Source organism: Callithrix jacchus, chromosome 16 (assembly GCF_049354715.1).
Source record: "Callithrix jacchus isolate 240 chromosome 16, calJac240_pri, whole genome shotgun sequence".
Taxonomy (NCBI): Eukaryota; Metazoa; Chordata; class Mammalia; order Primates; family Cebidae; genus Callithrix; species Callithrix jacchus.
In genome coordinates this window covers 36,002,312-36,025,036 of record NC_133517.1, presented here as the reverse complement: position 1 = coordinate 36,025,036, position 22,725 = coordinate 36,002,312, and the positions used below count along the sequence as shown (strand labels likewise).

At 37.5% G+C, this 22,725-nt stretch overlaps 1 protein-coding gene across 6 annotated transcripts in view; it reads left to right on the top strand.

Annotated features, from left to right (window-relative positions):
- Window positions 1-22,725, top strand: part of LRRC69 (leucine rich repeat containing 69) — a 139,817-nt gene that overhangs the window by 32,709 nt on the left and 84,383 nt on the right. For all 6 annotated transcript variants that reach the window (XM_035277605.3, XM_035277604.3, XM_054246816.2 and 3 more), the window contains 2 exons: window positions 7,120-7,315; window positions 10,318-10,389. In XM_035277605.3, the coding sequence (XP_035133496.1) occupies window positions 7,120-7,315; window positions 10,318-10,389 (268 nt within the window). The remainder of the gene's footprint in view (window positions 1-7,119; window positions 7,316-10,317; window positions 10,390-22,725) is intronic.

The following is a 22,725-nucleotide window of genomic DNA, read 5'->3' as shown; positions in this document are numbered from 1 at the left end:
GACAGTTGCGTAGGTACACACATGGCAGTGTGCTTTTCTTTCCTTCTCCCCTTCACCCACATTTGGCATTTCTCCCCAGGCTATCCCTCCCCACCTCCCCCTCCCACTGGCCCTCCCCTTTTCCCCCCAATAGACCCCAATGTTTAGTACTCCCCTTTCTGTGTCCATGTGTTCTCATTTTTCATCACCCACCTATGAGTGAGAATATGCGGTGTTTCATTTTCTGTTCTTGTGTCAGTTTGCTGAGGATGACGTTCTCCAGATTCATCCATGTCTCTACAAACGACACAAACTCATCATTTCTGATTGCTGCATAATATTCCATGGTGTATATGTGCCACAGTTTTCCAATCCAATCTATTATCAATGGGCATTTGGGTTGATTCCAGGTCTTTGCTATTGTAAACAGTGCTGCAATGAACATTCGTGTACATGTGTCCTTATAGTAGAACGATTTATAGTCTTTTGGATATATACCCAGTAATGGGATTGCTGGGTCAAATGGAATTTCTATTTCTAAGGCCTTGAGGAATCGCCACACTGTCTTCCACAATGGTTGAACTAATTTACACTCCCACCAACAGTGTAAAAGTGTTCCTTTTTCTCCACATCCTCTCCAGCATCTGTTGTCTCCAGATTTTTTAATGATCGCCATTCTAACTGGCGTGAGATGGTATCTCAATGTGGTTTTGATTTGCATCTCTCTGATGACCAGTGACGATGAGCATTTTTTCATATGATTGTTGGCCTCATATATGTCTTCTTTTGTAAAGTGTCTGTTCATATCCTTTGCCCACTTTTGAATGGGCTTGTTTGTTTTTTTCCTATAAATCCGTTTGAGTTCTTTGTAAATTCTGGATATCAGCCCTTTGTCAGATGGGTAAACTGCAAAAATTTTTTCCCATTCTGTTGGTTGCCGATCCACTCTAGTGACTGTTTCTTTTGCCGTGCAGAAGCTGTGGAGTTTCATTAGGTCCCATTTGTCTATTTTGGCTTTTGTTGCCAATGCTTTTGGTGTTTTGTTCATAAAGTCCTTGCCTACTCCTATGTCCTGGATAGTTTTGCCTAGATTTCCTTCTAGGGTTTTTATGGTGCCAGGTCTTATGTTTAAGTCTTTAATCCATCTGGAGTTAATTTTAGTGTAAGGTGTCAGGAAGGGGTCCAGTTTCTGTTTTCTGCACATGGCTAGCCAGTTTTCCCAACACCATTTGTTAAACAGGGAATCCTTTCCCCCTTGCTTGTTTTTGTCAGGTTTATCAAAGATTGTATAGTTGTAGATATGTTGTGTTGCCTCCGGTGCCTCTGTTTTGTTCCATTGGTCTATATCTCTGTTTTGGTACCAGTACCATGCTGTTTTGATTACTGTAGCCTTGTAGTATAGTTTGAAATCTGGTAGTGTGATGCCCCCCGCTGTGTTCTTTTTGCTTAGAATTGACTTGGCTATGGGGGCTCTCTTTTGGTTCCATATGAAGTTCATGGTGGTTTTTTTCAAGTTCTGTGAAGAAAGTCAATGGTAGCTTGATGGGGATAGCATTGATTCTGTAAATTACTTTGGGCAGTATAGCCATTTTCACGATGTTAATTTTTCCTAACCATGAACATGGAATGTTTCTCCATCTGTTTGTGTCCTCTCTTATTTCGTTGAGCAGTGGTTTGTAGTTCTCCTTGAAGAGGTCCCTTACGTTCCTTGTGAGTTGTATTCCAAGGTATTTTATTCTTTTTGTAGCAATTGTGAATGGCAGTTCGTTCTTGATTTGGCTTTCTTTAAGTCTGTTATTGGTGTAGATGAATGCTTGTGATTTTTGCACATTGATTTTATATCCTGAGACTTTGCTGAAGTTGCTTATCAGTTTCAGGAGTTTTTGGGCTGAGGTCATGGGGTCTTCTAGGTATACTATCATGTCGTCTGCAAATAGAGACAATTTGGCTTACTCCTTTCCTATTTGAATACCCTTTATTTCTTTTTCTTGCCTGATTGCTCTGGCTAGAACTTCCAGTACTATATTGAATAGGAGTGGTGAAAGAGGGCATCCTTGTCTAGTGCCAGATTTCAAAGGGAATGCTTCCAGTTTTTGCCCATTCAGTATGATATTGGCTGTTGGTTTGTCATAAATAGCTTTTATTACTTTGAGATACGTTCCATCGATACCGAGTTTATTGAGGGTTTTTAGCATAAAGGGCTGTTGAATTTTGTCAAATGCCTTCTCTGCGTCAATTGAGATGATCATGTGGTTTTTGTTTTTGGTTCTGTTTATGTGGTGAATTACGTTGATAGACTTGCGTATGTTGAACCAGCCTTGCATCCCCGGGATGAATCCTACTTGATCATGGTGAATAAGTTTTTTGATTTGCTGTTGCATTCGGCTTGCCAATATTTTATTGAAGATTTTTGCATCTATGTTCATCATGGATATTGGCCTGAAGTTTTCTTTTCTTGTTGGGTCTCTGCCGGGTTTTGGTATCAGAATGATGTTGGTCTCATAAAATGATTTGGGAAGTATTCCCTCTTTTTGGATTGTTTGAAATAGTTTTAGAAGGAATGGTACCAGCTCCTCCTTGTGTGTCTGGTAGAATTCGGCTGTGAACCCGTCTGGACCTGGGCTTTTTTTGTGTGGTAGGCTCTTAATTGCTGCCTCGACTTCAGAGCTTGTTATTGGTCTATTCATAGTTTCAGCTTCCTTCTGGTTTAGGCTTGGGAGGACACAGGAGTCCAGGAATTTATCCATTTCTTCCAGGTTTACTAATTTATGTGCATAGAGTTGTTTGTAATATTCTCTGATGATGGTTTGTATTTCTGTGAAATCTGTGGTGATTTCCCCTTTATCATTTTTTATTGCATCTATTTGGTTTTTCTCTCTTTTCTTTTCAATCAATCTGGCTAGCGGTCTGTCTATTTTGTTGATCTTTTCAAAAAACCAGCTCTTGGATTTATTGATTTTTTGAAGGGTTTTTCGTGTCTCAATCTCCTTAAGCTCAGCTCTGATCTTAGTTATTTCTTGTCTTCTGCTGGGTTTTGAGTTTTTTTGATCTTGCTCCTCTAGCTCTTTCAATTTTGAGGATAGGGTGTCAATTTTGGATCTCTCCATTCTCCTCATATGGGCACTTATTGCTATATACTTTCCTCTAGAGACTGCTTTACATGTGTCCCAGAGGTTCTGGCATGTTGTGTCTTCGTTCTCATTGGTTTCAAAGAACTTCTTTATTTCTGCCTTCATTTCATTGTTTACCCAGTCAACATTCAAGAGCCAGTTGTTCAGTTTCCATGAAGCTGTGTGGTTCTGGGTTGGTTTCTGTATTCTGAGTTCTAACTTGATTGCACTATGGTCTGAGAGGCTGTTTGTTATGATTCAGTTGTTTTGCATTTGTTGAGCAGTGCTTTACTTCCAATTATGTGGTCAATTTTTGAGTAGGTGTGATGTGGTGCTGAGAAGAATGTATATTCTGTGGATTTGGGGTGGAGAGTTCTGTAAATGTCTATCAGGTTTGCTTGCTCCAGGTCTGAGTTCAAGCCCTGGATATCCTTGTTGATTTTCTGTCTGGTTGATCTGTCTAATATTGACAGTGGAGTGTTAAAGTCTCCCACTATTATTGTGTGGGAGTCTAAGTCTCTTTGTAAGTCATTAAGAACTTGCCTTATGTATCTGGGTGCTCCTGCATTGGGTCCATATATGCTTAGGATCGTTAGCTCTTCTTGTTTTATTGATCCTTTTACCATTATGTAATGGCCTTCTTTGTCTCTTTTGATCTTTGTTGCTTTAAAGTCTATTTTATCAGAAATGAGAATTGCAACTCCTGCTTTTTTTTGCTCTCCATTTGCTTGGTAAATCTTCCTCCATCCCTTTATTTTGAGCCTTTGTGTATCCTTGCATGTGAGATGGGTTTTCTGGATACAGCACACTGATGGGTTTTGGATTTTTATCCAATTTGCCAGTCTGTGTCTTTTGATTGGTGCATTTAGTCCATTTACATTTAGGGTTAATATTGTTATGTGTGAATTTGATACTGCCATTTTGATGTTAAGTGGCTGTTTTGCCTGTTAGTTGTTGTAGATTCTTCATTCTGTTGATGCTCTTTAGCATTTAGTGTGATTTTGGAATGGCTGGTACTGGTTGTTCCTTTCTATGTGTAGTGCCTCCTTTAGGAGCTCTTGTAAAGCAGGCCTGGTGGTGGCAAAATCTCTGAGTACTTGCTTGTTCGCAAAGGATTTTATTTTTTCTTCACTTCTGAAGCTCAGTTTGGCTGGATATGAAATTCTGGGTTGAAAGTTCTTTTCTTTAAGAATGTTGAATATTGGCCCCCACTCTCTTCTGGCTTGTAGTGTTTCTGCCGAGAGATCTGCTGTGAGTCTGATGGGCTTCCCTTTGTGGGTAACTCGACCTTTCTCTCTGGCTGCCCTTAGTTTTTTCTCCTTTATTTCAACCTTGTTGAATCTGACGATTATGTGCCTTGGGGTTGCTCTTCTTGCAGAATATATTTGTGGTGTTCTCTGTATTTCCTGCATTTGAGTGTTAGCCTGTCTTGCTAGGTGGGGGAAGTTTTCCTGGATGATGTCCTGAAGAGTATTTTCCAGCTTGGATTCATTCTCTTCGTCCCCTTCTGGTACACCTATCAAACGTAGGTTAGGTCTTTTCACATAGTCCCACATTTCTTGGAGACTTTGTTCATTCCTTTTTGCGCTTTTTTCTCTAATCTTGGTTTCTCGTTTAATTTCATTGAGTCGGTCTTTGACTTCAGATATTCTTTCTTCTGCTTGGTCAATTCGGCTATTGAAACTTGTGCATGCTTCGCAAAGTTCTCGTATTGTGTTTTTTGGCTCCTTTAATTCATTCATATTCCTCTCTAAGTTATCCATTCTTGTTATCATTTACTCATATCTTTTTTTAAGTTCCTTAGTTTCTTTGCATTGATTTAATACATGTTCTTTTAGCTCACAAAAGTTTCTCATTATCCACCTTCTGAAGTCTAATTCCATCATTTCGTCACAGTCATTCTCCGTCCAGCTTTGTTCCCTTGCTGGTGAGGAGTTTTAGTCCTTTCTAGGAGGCGAGGTGTTCTGGTTTCGGGTGTTTTCCTCCTTTTTTCACTGGTTTCTTCCCATCTTTGTGGGTTTATCCGCTTGTCGTCTGCGTAGTTGCTGACTTTTCGATTGGGTCTCTGAGTGGACACCCAGATTGTTGATGATGAAGTATTTCTGTTACTTGGTTTTCCTTCTACCAGCCTAGCCCCTTCACTGTATGACTGCTGAGGTCCACTCTAGGCCCTGCTTGTCTGGGGTGCACCTCTAGCAGCTGTGGCACAGCGAAGGATGCTACCCGTTTCTTTTTCTGCTATCTTTGTCCCAGGATGATGCCTGCCAAATGTCAGTCTTTTGGATATAGAGGGGTCAGGCAGCTGCTTGAGGAGACAGTCTGTTCTTTTTAGGAGCTCAATTTCTGAGCTGTGAGCTCTGTTGTTCATTCAGGGCTGTTAGGCTGCTATGTTTGATTCTGCTGCAACAGAGCTCATTAAAAAAACCCTTTTTTTCTCAAATGCTCTTTGTCGGGGGGTTCAGGCTTTATTTTTCGATGTTCTTTGAGGTGTCCTGCCCAGCTAGGAGGCAGACTAGCCACTGTTTGCCTGCCGAGACTCCGCCCTGCTGTTGTGTGTTTCGCCCTGTTCCTGCAGGCTCTGCTGTGGTCTCCGCCACACCCTGCGGCGGAATCTCTTCGTTGTAGCGTGTTGCCTCGGCAACGGCAGGCTGCGTCAGCAGTGGGCATGTATCTCAGTAGGGACGGGTTGCCTCGGCAACGGGAGGCTGCGTCCGCAGTGGGCGTGTATCTCAGTAGGGACGGGTTGCCTCGGCAACGGCTGGCTGCATCAGCAGTGGGCGTGTATCTCAGTTGGGGCGGGTTGCCTCGGTAGTGGTGGACGCCCCTCCCCCACAGAGCGTTTTGGACCGTCTGCTCGGGATAGTTTGAAATCGCTGTTTTGTTCGTCCCACTGGGTATCCCGAACGCTCTGTCCCTGCAATACCCTGGGCTGGCCTACTGTCCAAGTCTCGTTCAGTCTCAAGTCCAGCCCTCTCAAGTCTCAGGTTGCCGGTTCAACAGGGCACCCAGACAAGCGCGCCCTGTGGGGATTGCTGGGTAGGGCCGGTTGCCGCCGCCCCGGCTGCCGGCTTTGCCAGGCAGACTTACTGCCTGGCATCCCGTGTCTTTTCTATACTTGGGAGTTTCCCCGTTCTGTGGGCAACAAAGATAAGTCTATAAATGCAGCTCGGACTCACCTCTTTGTGGATTCAACTAGAGCTCCAATCCTGGGTTGTTCTCACAGCGCCATCTTGAGTCCTCCCTGACAATTAAATTTAATGCACAGGTATGTAGTTGTGCTTAGTAACGTTAATTCCCTTCTGCTTCCTTATTCGTAATATTTTTCTTACCTTACTGGTCCCTCTTATTGCCCTATTTTATAAGTTCTTTTATTCGGGGCTAAATTCAAAATGTCAATTCTTTAGAAAAGCTTGCAATATACTCTGGTACCATGTCTGCAATTACAGACTCAAATTTCCTTAAGCTTTTTCTCTTAGCCAATGGCATTTTCTGTTCTCAGTTTATGGCTCTATTTAATATTTTCTTCTAAACCATGGTATCCAAAAGGGCAGAATTTGTATCTGATTCATCTTTGAACTTCCAAAGCCATCGAGCAGTACTCATATATATGTGGTCCTGAGTATATTTATATCTATGTGTGCTTATGCCTGTCCATGTATTGATCTGTATCCATGTGTGTGTATACGTAGGTATGTCAGTGTCCTCCTTGTCCTCTAGCTTTCTCTTGGATATGGCCAATGAATATGTATAAAGAAATGAAATAGAATTTTCTTTTTCTTAAATCTAACTTTTGATTACCTAACATACTTTTAACATAAGCCATCTGATTATAAAAGATCTTTAAAAATTAAATTTCAGCAAAAACTTTTTATACTTATGATTCATGATAGTTGTAAACACTTGACTGAAGTAAGCTCAGGTGACCTACAAAAAACAAATTCACACATGGCTTCTGATAATTTGGGCCTATACAGTAGACTCTGTTATTCTTGTGAGTTTCATTTATATACTTTGGTGTGTTTTTTTTTAGATTAAAAAGTCTTACTAATATGAGTATAAATTATAACCAACTAGCCAGCATTCCTAGAGAACTTTGTTTTCTTGAGAATCTTTCTGAACTTCAACTTAACTACAATCAGCTAATATGCATACCTGAAGAGATTAAGTTCTTGAAGAAGCTTCAGAAACTTTTGCTGGCCAGAAACAACATTGGAGTTTTGCCAAAGGTGAGCAAAACATGGAACCATACTATTGTGTTGTTGGAGAAGAACTCAACATGAGGGGAGGTGGTTATAGATTAGATTTTGGTACCTGAGTTTAAGCCACCACTTGCTTTTCCTCAGATTAAATGTAGTCATTACCCACATCCCTATGATAAAGGAAGGCTGTAATTTGAATTATCCCACCTAGCTAGGGCTGTCAGATTTAATAAATACAAATATAGAATGCTCACTTAAATTTGAATTCCAGATAAGCAATGATAAAATTTTTTACTGTAAATATGTTGCTAATACTTCATGGAATATACTAAAAATCCTATTTATTGTTTGATATTTGAGTTTAATTGAGCATTATATCTGGTAACCAGGTATACAGAACAAAATACAAGTTCATTTTGGCTTTGGAGTATGTACTGGCTCTCTTCGCTTTTTCCTTCATATTCACTGTCCACCTTGCCTTCTGCTTGGGAGATTGGCCTATGTGGGCATCAGTGAACTCTTTGTCCTCTGGTTTCCTCTTGGATATGGCAGATGAGAGGCACTGGCAGGAAGTGACGTGCAGAAGGATTGTAAGTAGTTGATGATATTCCCATGGTACCTTCTCTGACAGGGTACTGTGGGTTGGCTGTGTGCCTTTCTGGAAAGCCACAACTAGTGAACTAATAATATATTTAGATAGATAGATAACATGGGATTTATTAAGGGAATTGACACACATAATTTTGGAGACTGAGAAGTCCTATAGCAGGCTATCTGCAAGTTGAAGACCCTGGAGTGCTGGTAGTGTGGCTGAGTCCAACTCTAAAAGCCTCAGAACCAGGGTAGCCAACGGTGCAGTTCTTAGTTGGAGGTCAAAGGCCTGAGAACAGGGAGGTTGTGGTGGTGGTACTGGTATAAATCTTAAAGTCTAAAGGCTGGAGAGCCTGGAGGTCTGAGGTCCAAGGGCAAGGAAGTGTCCCAGCTCCAGGCGAAAGAGGAAATCACATTTTTTTTTCTATCCAGGTCACTAACAACAACACTGAAGACTAATCTTTCCTACTCCTTCTACTGACTCACATACCCATCTCCTCTGGAAACAGCCTCACAGACACACCCAAAACAAAGGTTTACTGGCATTCTAGGTATTAGTTAATCCAGTCAAGTCGACACCTAAAATTAACCATCACACTAGACTTCTTATAGTTCTATCCCAAACAACTGTTTGCTCTTAATGGAACATTATTTGTTTTAAAGAACTAAGAATCTCAGCTTAAACTTCACTTTTTCTAGGAAGCCTCTTCTGACCTCCTAATACCAAATTTTCCATGTATCACCATTTCCCTGACCCTTCCTAACACTTTTTATTCTCATAGCACAACTTTGTCATTGCCTATTTGTGAATTTTTAAATCTTCATTGAATATTTGTGAGGGGTATACACATGCAAAGATTAGAAAAAGACACAGCAACAGGTATCAACAGCAATAATAGTGGCAGTCATGGCAGCAAAAACAAATGAAAATGAAAGAGTCAACGGCAACGGAAGTAATACAATCAAGTGTTTTCAAGTAGGGTGAGAAGCCCTTATATCATAACGTGAGATACTGAAGGAACACATTGGAGTCTCAAAATCTCTGTAGCTCATATAATACAAAAGAGTATCATGGCAATGGAAGACTATATAGGTCTTAGGAAGAGGACTATGTGCATGGTAAAGGGCTCCCTTCAAGCACTTGCTGCCTAGCTGTAGCGAATGGGGATTTTAGACAGCCTCCAGCTGTTAGCTCTTTCGGAGTCTGCCTTAGCTGCAGAGAGCCTCTTTTCTTGCCTAAGGTCACATGCTCTTTCTGAAGCATTCTGGATCCTGTGACCAAACAAGGGAGGCATATAAAGACTTGGCCATTTCTGCCTGATGGAGAATAATTTGGATGGGCAGTAGCCCTCTGGAGCTCCCCACCCACCTACAAAAGATTCTATTATGTCTGAATTCTACCTCAACTTCCCCATCTGCTCAGTCCTGCTTCCTGACCCTGCCTTTTACAGGGGTGTCCTTAATAAAAATTTAGTACCTCAAGTTCCATCTCAGCATCTGCTTCCAGAGAATGAAACCTGTGATAACATGTGATAAAACTGAGGAGGAAGAGTATTGGCATGACTGAAGAGGCATATTATCTCCCTAGGAAGAAGTTTGATCATCAATATATGAGTGATGTTTTAGAAATATAAGAAAAATAAGTGGTTGGGACTGTTTAGTAAGTCATACCTCTGGTTTTTAATTAAAAAAATTTTTTTTTGTTTCTACTTAAAGAGAAATACTACTTATCCTTTGCTTACTAGTAGAAATACCAGAACCCAGATGCATCATAACAACTGTGTGGTTACCATGGTAATGAACAGTCACATTGGGCATATAGATAAAGACAGTAACAGATTTTATTTATTTTGTAAGGAAAGGATTGTGTTAGCATAGGGCTAAGCAAAAGGTAGTTGCTTAGTAAATCCTGGTGGAATTTTCAATAGAGACAATATTCCAGGGTTACATCTGTTTTCTGTTTCTCAAAGTCTCTATTTTATTAATTGGTAATTTCTATTGAGTGCTCACGGCCTAGTAGGCCTTTAGTAAGCACTTTCAGGTTCATAACTCATTTAATCCATTCAACAACCATATGACGTAAGGGCTTCTACTAGCATTTTCATTTTACAAATGAAGAAATTGAAGTACAAAGAAATTAAAAAATTTGCCCATAGTTGTAGTACCTGCCAGAGTTGAGATTTAAATCTAGAAGTAGCGTAACTCACAGTGGCCATGTTGTGTTGCCCTGGAGTGGCTAGAGGAAATGAAGAATTCAAAGATGTCTGGCAGTCCAGAATATGGGAATCTGCTCAGGAAGATGTACTGAATAATTGGTCAGGTGACTGGAACAGATAGCCACCTTTATCATGTTTGAGTTTAAAAAAGAAATTGTGATTTTCTTTATGATTTTAATATTAGATTTTAAAAGTATCTCTCCCTTCTGTTTTCTGACACAGGAACTTTGTGATCTTAAAAAACTCAGAATCTTAGACATAGCAGGAAATATTATTCAGATATTTCCATCAGGAGTAAGTATAATCAACTTCTATTATAATTGAAAAATAATTTTGTTTATGCTATTGGGAATAGAAAAAAATATGGGCAGATGGTAAAACCTGTAGTAATTGGAACCTTAAATTATACAAATGACTCAAAGATTTGCTTCGTTTTAGAATTTCAAAATCTGTTCTCTCCTGTTTTTTGTGTTCTGTGCCTGCTGAACTTGTTTGAACTAAGTGAACTCTGGTTTCTATCATAAATATTTTAATATATCAGCTCTGATTAAATTTTTTAGTTATTATATACTGCTTTTGGTCACCTCTGACTTTTTGAAAATATTACTTTTCAGAGCATAAATTTTTATCCCTTGTAATTAATCCAAACGTGACACTTTTGTTCGTTGTTTTTAAGCCATAAACAGTGAAAAATGTTCTTTTTTTCTCATTTGAAAATGAATTTTGACCTCGTTTTATTTCAAATACTGAGTAAGAGTTTGTCTTAGCAACTCCCAACTTTTGAGAAAGAAATGTCACTTTTTCCTATTGCATTTTTAGATCCAAGTGAACATGCTTGAACATTCAAGGTAATAATTAGAAGTCTATCCAGAAGGTATTCAATGAATAGTTGTTGACCCATTAATTATTTTTCCTGACTGATCAGTACTCTAAATTGAGGTTTCAGTATTTTTTTTACCTCCTAGAGCAATATTTTATACTGAAGGTAATTCAAATATAAAAAAGTGAGTATAAAGTCTATATTTTAGGAAAACTTATATAGTTTTTAAATTGTGGCAAAATATACACAACATAAAATGTACATTCTCCCACTGAAACTCTCTATCCATTCAACTCTAGCTCCCCATTCCCTTTGTACACCTATTTTAGAAGTTTCTGTAAATACTTTGAAATAAGATATTTCCCCCCTCCATGGCAACCTACTATATGTCTCTGAATTTGACTACTGTAGGTACCTAGAGTAGTGTAAGTGGAACCAGATATTTGTCCTTTATCACTGACTTATTTCACTTAGTAAAATACTATTAACATTCTTCCATCTTATAGCACGTGTCAGAGTTTCCTTCCTTTCGAAGGCTAAATAATATTCAGTTACATGTATATATTACATTTTGTCTATCCACAGGTATCTGCCCACCTATGGGACCTTGGGCTGTTTTCTCATTTTGGCTATTGCTGCTATGAGCATGAGTAAACAAACTTTGTTCTTTACTTTCAGTTCCTCTGGGAATATACTCAGATAAAATTGTTGAGTCATATGGTAATTCTATGTTTAATTTTTTAAGGAATCACCACAGTGTTTCCAAAATATATAGATTTGAATGTTTAGTACAAATTGGATATTGCTAATATTGACCTTGAAAATGTGACATGATTTTACTTATCCTCTGGTTCTTAATTTAACTCTCTATGTCCTATGATGCCTCCTTGACTTCCAAAACAGCCTTTTGGTGCCACTATCTTGGTATCTTCTATGATACCACTGGTGCCACTGCTACTTCTATGGTACCTTCTTGTGCCACTTTTTCTGTGGTATTTCAGTGATATGGTTGGGCAACATAACGGAGTAATTCATTTTAAGTCTTTCTTGCCCTTGGATGGTAAGCTTACAGAGAAAGAATACTCTTTTTTACAAATTAGTAATGTTTTTTTTTTTGAAATTCACATGGTTTTTGAACATTTGAAACTATATTTTCGCCAGGATTTTTCTATAAACACTTTCCTTAAATGAATATTCTTCAATTATATGATTTTTAATCACTGGATGTTCTTCTACCTTTTCTTTATAATATGTTCACTTTTTCTAACATTTTTATTTATTGCCGGAATTAGAATTGGATCTTGAATGAACAAGCTTTTGAGAACAAGGATGATCTGAAATAAACCGTCTTTTATTTGTATCTTTCTTTAAAAGAATAATATTTCTGAAGTATGGCCTTTAGTAGACAGTGGACAATCTATGGTAACACTGCTGGTTGTTCAGTTAGTGCAAGAAACAGCGATGCTTGTGTTTCCTAGGGTTGCTATAGCTAAGTATCATAAACCGGGGCTTAAAGGAGCATGTCTTTGTTTTCTCTTCTTAGAATGATACCAATCCTTGGATTGTGGACCACTGTAATCCAGTATGACCTCATTTTAACTAATTGCATCTGCAAAGACTCTGTTTCCAAATAAATTCACACTCTAAGATTCAGAGTGGATATGACTCTTGGAGGACACTATTTAACCCACTATACTTTGAGAGAACATTGACTTTGTTACTCTATTTAGTGTCTGCTAGGACAATTGATATAAATATCATTGATGAGGTTTATATGACATTCCAATTTCATAAACACTGAGTACCTTCTCTGTCACCAAGCTTTCTTCTAATCTGGGGAAGCAGGTGAACAAATATGGATGTTACTGTCTAGAAACTTCGGAATTTGTGTTTGAAGAAATCTCTAAACATTGAAGTGGACCCTGGAGATATAAGAACAAGATAAATACATGATTTTTAATGACTGACATAAATTTAAAATTAGAAAAATCAAAGAAACTGGCATTAATTAGCTTGAACAAAGAAGCGAGTCAGTAGGTGGTAATTTCATTGCTGAGTTCAAAATACTAAGGAGAAAGTGGCCTGTTGCCTTCATAACTTTTGACAATGGGTCAAGAAAAAACTTATTCTTTTATTTGCAGCTAAAGGGATAGACTATCATCATGGGATTTCTGGGAAGAAAGGATTACTAATCTCTTTCTGTAGGGCAGAAAACTTGGTCTCTTAAGTAGTTGTGATTCAGTCTTTTCAGCAGAAAAAAAAGCAAATTACTGAAATTTTATAGTTTCTTTGAAACAATTTTAAAAAAATCTTTTTATCACAGGTCTTCTTTCTCTGGATCCTCTTTCTCTCAGGAGCCCAGTTATTTTTCAAATTGCAATCATTTGAAGAGAAAGATGACCTGACAAAAGTGAGAAAAAGTTTTAATGATTATCACCACGGGGCATCATGAGGTTTGTCTTTGATGTGAAGTTTAGAGCAAAATATCATATATAAAACATTGCAGACAAAACAGAAAACTTCACATTTCAGTAAGCTCTTGGTTAGAATCCTCCATTAGCAATCTATCTGAGGACCTGTAGTATTATGACTACTTTCCAAATTCACGAATAGTGTCCAAAGTTATCTTTCAGGATCAATACTTTGCCATTATCTAGAAATTTGCAAGTTACCAAATCTCTCTGATATTGAATAATCCCTTGAAGAAGACAGATTTGTTATCATTATTCCCATTTGGAGCTGAGGATATTGAGGCTCTAGAGAAGCAGTTTGTCTGTAGCAGTGACCCTCAAATTTGAGTGTGCATCTGAATCCCCTGGATGGCTTTTTAAAACCCAGAAGGCTAGGCCCTCACTCTAGGGTTCTGAGTCAGTAGGTTGGGGATCCCACAGGTTTGCATTTCTATTATTTTCTTGGTTAATGCTGAGGCTGTAAGTCTGGGAACCACACTTGGAAAACCATTGCCCTGAAGGATGGAACAGTAGCAGAGCTTGAACTTTTCGCTACACTCTACGGACTCCCACGGCCTCTGAGGAATCCGTTCTTTGTCTCAGGTTGGGACAGTCCCTGTTATGCTGTACAAATAAGGCCTTTCTTTACGCTCTCTGGGAGTCTGGGTTCTGAGAATTTCACTGTGTCCTTGACTAAAATGATACTCAAGGAACATTCTTTGGGCAATAGAATTCTCGTATACTCTGAAAAATATTTCACGTAGAAAGTAGGATTTTGGTATGTGAACACAAGGAATGCCTATATGGTTGGGGGCTGAGTTTTATATGTTGTTTAATTTGGCTAGCCTTACTTCTTTTGGGCCATACTGTGGATGTACTCGGTGCATATATGCCATTAACGAAACTTCTTGAACATTTATTCATTAGCCAATCTAAAAATTAGAGAGATTTTATTAGCATGTGAATTTAACACTAAATTTTATTTTGGAGAAATTTGGGGAAGGCCAAATCTTTACCATGTTACTTTCATTTCTGAATTTGGTCTTTATAAAGGTCCCCCTTTGCATTGGGTGGTTATAGTTTGGAAGTGAAACTCAAGTGTAGCTAAAACATTTACAAGGATACAGATAAATGTGACAGCTTATGAGAAAGTGCTTTCTTAAGAGTAGACACTTAAGAAATGTGCTTAAAAAGATGTAAATTATACCCAATGCTACATTTTCCACAGTTGCTGCTTTCTTTCCATTTCAAAGTCATGATATTAACATTCATGTGAATCTGTAGCTCCTATAAACACATTCTGTGTCAAAGTTAAGAATCTTAAGTATTTGTATATCCCTAAGGTTTGTAGGCACACGCTGTTTTTATAAGAAAGAGGGAAAGCCTCATGCAGTGATGTTGTCATGAGAAAAATTATTCTTGGACTATTTATGGGAAATCATAGTTATAGCACCTATTCCATTTCATCAATGCCCCTTTTTTTCCTTCAAGAATTCTTTAGAGTTATCATAAATCAAATTTGAGAATAGTGGAAGCAGTTTCCTCTTTTACAGTATGGGAAACACAGGAGGAAAAAATATGGAAGCAACTTTCCTAGAAACACAAATCATTAGAATAGTGAGGAGAAGATTTGAATCTATTGTTCCCAAACAAAAATTAAATTTGCCTAGCTTAGCAGTGTACCCATTGTGTGACATTGGACAGGTCTTGTATCATCACATTGCTAGGAAAGTGTCTCACACAACAGTTGGTGGTTAGTAATGATAGAATGAGTGAATGATTAAATGAGATAATGTATATGAATTGTTATTAGTGTTTGGAACATGATAGATATTGAATGTTGTTTTCTTGTCATTTTAAGGTTTGGTCTGAGATACCTCCTCTTAAATCCACCCCAAATTTAGGGTTATCTCTGAAGGCTTTCAAAGCCATGAGATAACCTGAATGATTCTAACTTGCAACTGTTTAGGTAACCAACTGATCTTTACCCAAGGGTGTACAAGAGTGGCTAGTTTCAGCAGTACACACACACTGCTTCCTATTCCCCAGGTTGTCTTTGCCCTGTTCCAGGTTATTTTCTTCTGCAGATTCCTTTACATTCTTTAGGCTTGCCTTCTTTGGGCAACAAAACAGAACCAATAAACTATCTCCCTGAAGGGGTCTCTTTCCCCTGGCTCTTTGCCTTTCTGTTTATTTATGTCTTATCCTTTCCCTCTCCCTCTTGGTTCATTTGGTTTCTGTTTGCCAGACCAGACAAGATTCCTCTGGAAATAGGACCTGTCATTACTGAATTCCCTGTTTCTTAGACACTTTACTTAACTTGTTGCCTACTACTTATCCTGATGTCTCTTCTTTCCTTGGATATTTTTAGTTTAAAAGGATTTCTCTTTTCATAGCCAATGCTGAGTGATTTTGATCCACACCAGTGTAAGCTTATCTTGCTATAATGTCCTTGGGTCCAGACACTTGCCTGATATCTAGCATGGTACATACCCTGGTTTGCTGTCACTCTCTGTCTGATACTTGTCTAATTCAAATACTCCCAGGACTCCAAGTATCTCAGCTGTATATATATCTGTGTTTGTGTGTATATACATAATATAATATGTATACATTTGTGATTGATACACAGTCAAGTGAAGAAAGCCATTTTATTTTTGAATGATTCTCATTATTTCTAAATGAACTTGCCTGCCTTCGATAGAATGATTTCCATATATAAGCAGTAACACACAAATATGTGCACATGCAGACAAGCATTCCTAGGGACACCATTTGGTTTTGCATTAACAAAAATATTTCTGTGAGATTGATTGAACACTTGGAGAATATCTATTTCAAATTTAAACATGTCTATGATCAAAAATGTCCCTAAGTGGTCTAGAAAGTGCAGTACAATTGTGGGAAAGAAACTGCTTGGGCAAGTAAAATTGTGATGTTTGCCTTCTGTCAAAACTTTTGAAACTCTTTTGCAAAATGGTTAGTAAACAGTCTACAAGTTTAAAAGTGACACACAGGGATATGTTCATAAAGCTGTGGTCCAGAACATCCCTGAATATCTCCACAATCTAGTGATTTGCTTGGAAGTATCCACTTTGCTCAAATAGCATGAGAAATTCCAGTTGCCTGCCTCATCCCCTTTGTTGTTCTGCCTCTTTCAATTAGCAACATTAGCGATCCACTTTATTTTTGTTCCCATGTGAATAGTTTATTTTCTCTCTCTGTTTAAGATTAAGGAAAAGTATGCCCTATTCTTGAAGCTCATTAAATGACTCTCTAAAATTTGACCTTGATTTGCAAATAGTATAATTTTCTTTGGTTGTCAATGCTGCCTTAAGTGGCTCAGTTTATTAGGAGACATACATTTAAAACAACATTCACTGACCTTTTAAAAAATGGGACACAAGCCAATGCTTTTCTAATAGAAACCCCTTGTGGGTTTTGTGGTTTTATGTAAGTGATGTAAGCTTAGCTAATATAGAATTCATGAGTTCCAAAACTTGACTAAATGCTTTCCCTGTCACTACTTTTATGAGAATGAGATCATGTTTTCTGCTGTTTCTTATATGGGGGTGGGCAAAGAAGAGGGTATTGAATTATACGTTATTGCTTCTTTTACCATTCTAATTCTAAAATTTCATGGGGTAGACTTTTGGAAATGAAAAGCAGAGAGAAAAAAATTATAAAATACTGTCTTTGATGCAATGGTGATTTTGTTCAAACTCTGTTTTAAAAATTGAAGGCCCAATTAAGTTAGGGAATACAACTATCTCCTGTTTAAAGTACATAATTTGAGTTCTGACTTTCTACTTCTATATGTGATTTTATTAGAATTAAAGATAGGCTGGTCCTGAATGCTTATAAAGTGTAAGTGCTACAAAGGACCCTGTTTCACATGGTACAGTGGTTGGTGAACACCATTTCACCAACCGCTATCACTAGCTGCTCTTGAAAATTTTATTCTTCTAGCCAAGTACCTAATGAAGGTGATTCAGGAGATAAAAGGGATGCCTTGCTTACCTTCAAAATGGAGATTCTCAAATTTCAGCAGCATTCACCTCTCTGGTTAAGAGATAGGAAGGACAGGATCATAAAGTCAGAGAGCTGGAATTTCTATGTTTTCTGGTCTTGCAGTAAAAGTGGAGTTCAAATGATTTCAAAATCAGGGCCAGTATTTTTCAGAAAGTAAACTTAAATAATTAGCAATATTATAAAGAGAGACTGATTGAAATCAAATGTGGCTCTTGTACAGACTGCTTAAACATTGATTTTCATTTAGATTATTTCTCTCTCCCTTCTCTCTCCAAGTAATCTCTATGGAGGTGGGGGACTTTGTTCCCTTTCACTGATGTATTTTAAACTTATAACAGTGCTTGGCACAGAGTAGGCACCCAATAAATAGTTGTAGAAAGGATGGCTAGACGGATAGATGGATGGGTGGGTGGATATGGATTTTACATAACAAACATGATTGCTTTGCTCTTCTGAGAAATCAAAACTAATTTGTGACAATTAATAACAAAGTTGTTCTAAGGCAGTGGTTTTCAACTAGGGAAGATTTAGCCCTCCCTCCATGTCCCTGGGATATTTGGAAATGTCTGGAGCTATTTTTTGTTGTGAAAACTGAAGAGTGGTACTACTGGAATTTAGTGAGCAGAGGCCAGAGATCCTGCTAAATGTTCTGTAATGCATAGTATAGTCCTCCATACCAAAGTATTACCTGGCCCAAAATGTCCATGTTGAGATAGAGAAACTTTGATTTAAGGGATTGACTATTTCTTTATGTTCTCCAGGCCTTTATCCCAATAAAATACATTCTTATCAATAGATTTCAGAATGCATAAGAATCAGCAATATGCTTGTTAAAGTGTTGATCCGTGGGCCCCATGCTCATATATTGTAAATTATTGCTAATAATGCTTTTGGATTTAAAGTTTAATTTTTTTCTGATATGAATATAGCTATATTATATATAAATATATTATATTTTTTGATTTATGTTTACATGATATGTATGTTTTCACTACTACTTTTAACCTTTCTATATCCTTATATTTTAGATGTATCTTTTATTAATACCATATAATACTTCATTCCAAAAAATCCATCTGATTATTCTTTCTTTCTCTTTGTTTAAGATGAGGTCTTGCTATTTTACCCAAGCTGATCTTGAACTCCTGAGCTCAAGCTGTCTTCCCACTTCAGCCTCCTGAGTAGTTGGTACTATAGGCATGTGCCACTTTGCCCAGCCTGCTAGGTATATGTAATTTGTTTTACTTGTTCTGTACTCCTTTTCTCTTTTTTTCTTGCCTTGTTTTGAAATAATTGGATACTTTTTATGACTCATTTTTAAAAACCTTATGAAATTTTATACCATTTTACTATTCTTTTTTAAAAAATTTATTTTAGGTTCTGGGGTACGTGTGCAGAATGTGCAGGTTTGTTACATAGATAAACCTGTGCCATGATGGTTTGCTGCAGCTATCAACCCATCGCCTAGGTATTAAGCTCCACATGCGTTAGCTATTTGTTCTGATGCTCTCCCCTGCACCACCCTCCCAATAGTCCCCAGTGTATGTTGTTCCCTTCCCTGTGTCCATGTGTTCTCATTGTTCAGCTCCCACTTACGAGTGAGAACATATGGTGTTTGGTTTTCTGTTCCTGTGTTCGTTTGCTGAGGATGATGGCTTTCAGCTTCATCTAGTTCCCTGCAAAGGACATGATCTCATTCCCTTTTATGGCTGCTTAGTATTCCATGGTGTATATGTATTACATTTTTTATCCAGTCTTTTATTGATGGGCATTTGGATAGGTTCCAAGTCTTTGCTATTGGGAATAGTGCTCCAGTAAACATCTGTGTGCATGTGTCTTTATAACAGAATCATTTATATCTCTTTGGGTATTATACCCAGTAATGGGATTGCTGGGTCAAAATTTAAGTATTTAAGGTTCTAAGTCCCTGAAGAATCACCATACTGTCTGCTACAGTGGTTGAACTAATTTACATTCCTACAAACTGTAAAAGCCCTATTTCTCTGCAGCCTCGCCAGCATCTGTTGTTTCTTGACTTTTTAATAATTACCATTCTGTCTTGTATGAAATTATATCTCATGGTTTCAATTTGCATTTCTCTAATGATCAGTGATTCTGAGCTGTTTTTTCATGTTTCTTGGCCACACAAATATGTTCTTTTGAGAAGTGTCTGTTCATGTTCTTTGCCCACTTTTTGATCTTTTTTCTTGTAAATTTGTTTAAGTTCCTTGTAAATTCTGTATATTAGACCTTTGTCAGATGGGTAGTTTGCAAAAATTTTCTCCTGTTCTGTAGGTTGCCTGTTCACTCTGGTGATAGTTTCTTTTGCTGGGCAGAAACTCAGTTTAATTAGATCCTATTTGTCAATTTTTACTTTTATTGCTATTACTTTTGGTGATTTCATCATAAAATCTTTGTTCGTGCCTATTTTCTGCATAATATTGCCTAGGTTTTCTTCTAGGGTTTTTATGGTTTGGGGGTTTACCTTTAAGTCTTTAATCCATCTTGAGTTAAGATGTAAGGAAGGGGTCCAGTTTCAGTTTTTTGCATATGGCTAGCCAGTTTTCCTAGCACTGTTTATTAAATAGGGAATTCTTTTCCCATTGCTTGTTTTGTCAGGTTTGTTGAAGATCAGGTGATTGTCAATTTGCAGTCTTATTTCTGAGATGTCTATTCTATTCCTTTGGTCTATGTGTCTGTTTTGTTACCAGTACCATGCTGTTTTGGTTACTATAACCTGGTGGTATAGTTTGAAGTCAGGTAGCATGATACCTACAGCTTTGTTCTTTTTGCTTAGGATTGTCTTGGCTATTAGAGTTCTTTTTTGGTTCCATATGAATTTTAAAGTACTTTTTTCTAATTCTGTGAAGAATGTCAATGGTAGTTTGATGGGAACAGCATTTAATATATAAATTACTTTTGGCAGTATGGCCATTTTCACAATATTGATTCTTCCTATCCCCAAAGATGGAATGTTTTTCCAATTGTTTGTGCAATCAGAATTTCATTGAGCAGTGGTTTGTGAGTGTGCAAAATAACCAGCTAGCATCATGATGACATAATGAAATTCACACATAACAATATTAACCTTAAATGTACATGGGCTAAATGCCCCAATTAAAAGATGCAGACTGTCAAATTGGATAAAGTCAAGACCCTTCATGTGCAAAGATACACATAGGCTCAAAATAAAGAGATGGAAGAAAATTTACCAAGGCAATGGAAAGCAGAAAAAAGCAAAGGTTGCAATTCTAGTTTCTGACAAAACAGACTTTAAACCAACAAAAATTAAAAAAAAAGGAAGAAAAATAAGGGTAGTATATTATGGTAAAGGGATCAATTCAACAAGAAGAGCTAACTATCTTGAATATATATGCACCCAACACAGGAGCACCCAGATTCATAAAGCAAGTCTTAGAGAACTACAAAGAAACTTAGACTCCTACAATAATAGTGGGAGACTTTAACACCCCATTGGCAGTATTTGACAGATCATTGAGCAGAAAATTAACAAGGATATTCAGGACTTGAACTCAGCTCTGGATCAAGTGGAACTGATAGATATGTATAAAACTCTCTACTCTCAAACAACAGAATATACACTCTTCTCAGTGCCACATGGCACTTACTCTAAAATCGATCACATAATTGGAAGTAAAGGACTCTTCAGCGAGTGCAAAACAACTGAAATCATAGCAGTCTCTCAGACCCCTGTGCAATCAAATTAGAACTCAACATTAAGAAACTCACTCAAAACTACACAACTATGTGGAAATTGAATAACCTGCTCCTGAATGACTCCTAGGTAAATGAAATTAAGGCAGAAATCAAAATATTCTTTGAAACCAATGAGAACAAAGAGGCAATGTACCAGAATCTGGGATGCAGCTAAAGCAGTGTTAAAAGGGAAATTAGTAGTACTCAATGCTCACATCAGAAAGCTAGAAAGATCTCAAATTGATACCCTAATATCACAACTAAAAGAACTAGAGAAGCAAGAGCAAACAAATACAAAAGCTCACAGAAGACAAGAAATAACTAAGATCAGAGTGGAACTGAAGGAGATAGAGACACGAAAAATCCTTCAAAAAAATCCATGAATTCAGGAGCTGGTGTTTTGGAAAAAAATTAATAAAATAGATAGACCACTAGCTAGACTAATAAAGAAGAAAATAGAGAAGAATCAAATAGGCATACTGAAAAACAATAAAGGGCATATCACCACTGACTGACCCCAAATAAATAGAAACTACCATCAGAGAATACTACAAATATTTCTATGCAAATAAACTAGAAAATCTAGAAAAAGTTCCTAAATTCTTAGACACATACACCCTCCCAAGACTAAACTAGAAAGAAGTAAAATCTTTGAATAGACCCATAACAAGTTTTAAAATTGAGGCAGTAATAAATAACCTCCAACCAAAAAAAAAAAAACAAAAAAAAGCCCAGGACCAGATGAACTCACAGCTGAATTCTACCAGAAGTACAAAGAGGAACTGGTACTATTCTTTCTGAAACTATTCCAAATAATTGAAAAGGAGAGACTCCTCCCTAACTCATTTTATGAGGCAAGCATCATTCTGATACCAAGACCTGGCAGACACACAATAAAATAAGAAAACTCGAGGCCAGTATCTCTGATTAATATTGATGCAAAAATCCCCAATAAAATACTGGCAAACTGAATTCAACAGCACATCACAAAGCTTATCCACTATGGTCAAGTTGTCTTCATCCCTGGGATGCAAGGCTGGTACAACATATGCAAATTAATAAGCATAATTCATCACATAAATAGAACCAATGACAAAAACCCCACGATTATCTCAATAGATGCAGAAAAGGATATTCAGGACTTGTCTTTGATAAAATTCAACATCCCTTCATATTAAAAACTCTCCATAAACTATGTGTTGATGAAATATATTTCAAAATAATAAGAACTATTTATGACAAACCCACAGCCAATATCACACTGAATGGGCAAAAGCTGGAAGCATTTCCTTTGGAAACTGGCACAAGAAAATCATGCCTTCTCTCACCACTCCTGTTCAACATAGTATTGGAAGTTCTGGCCAGGGCAATCAGGTAAGAGAAAGAAATAAAGAAATCAAATTGTCTTTGTTTGCAGACAACATGATCCTATATCTGGAAGACCCCATCATCTCAACCCGGAAGATCCTTAAGCTGATAAGCAACTTGAGCAAGTTTCAAGACAGAAAATCAATGTGCAAAAAATATTACAAGCATTCCTATACACCAACAATAGACAAGCAGAGAGACAAATCATTAATGAACTTCCATTCACAATTGCCACAAAGATAA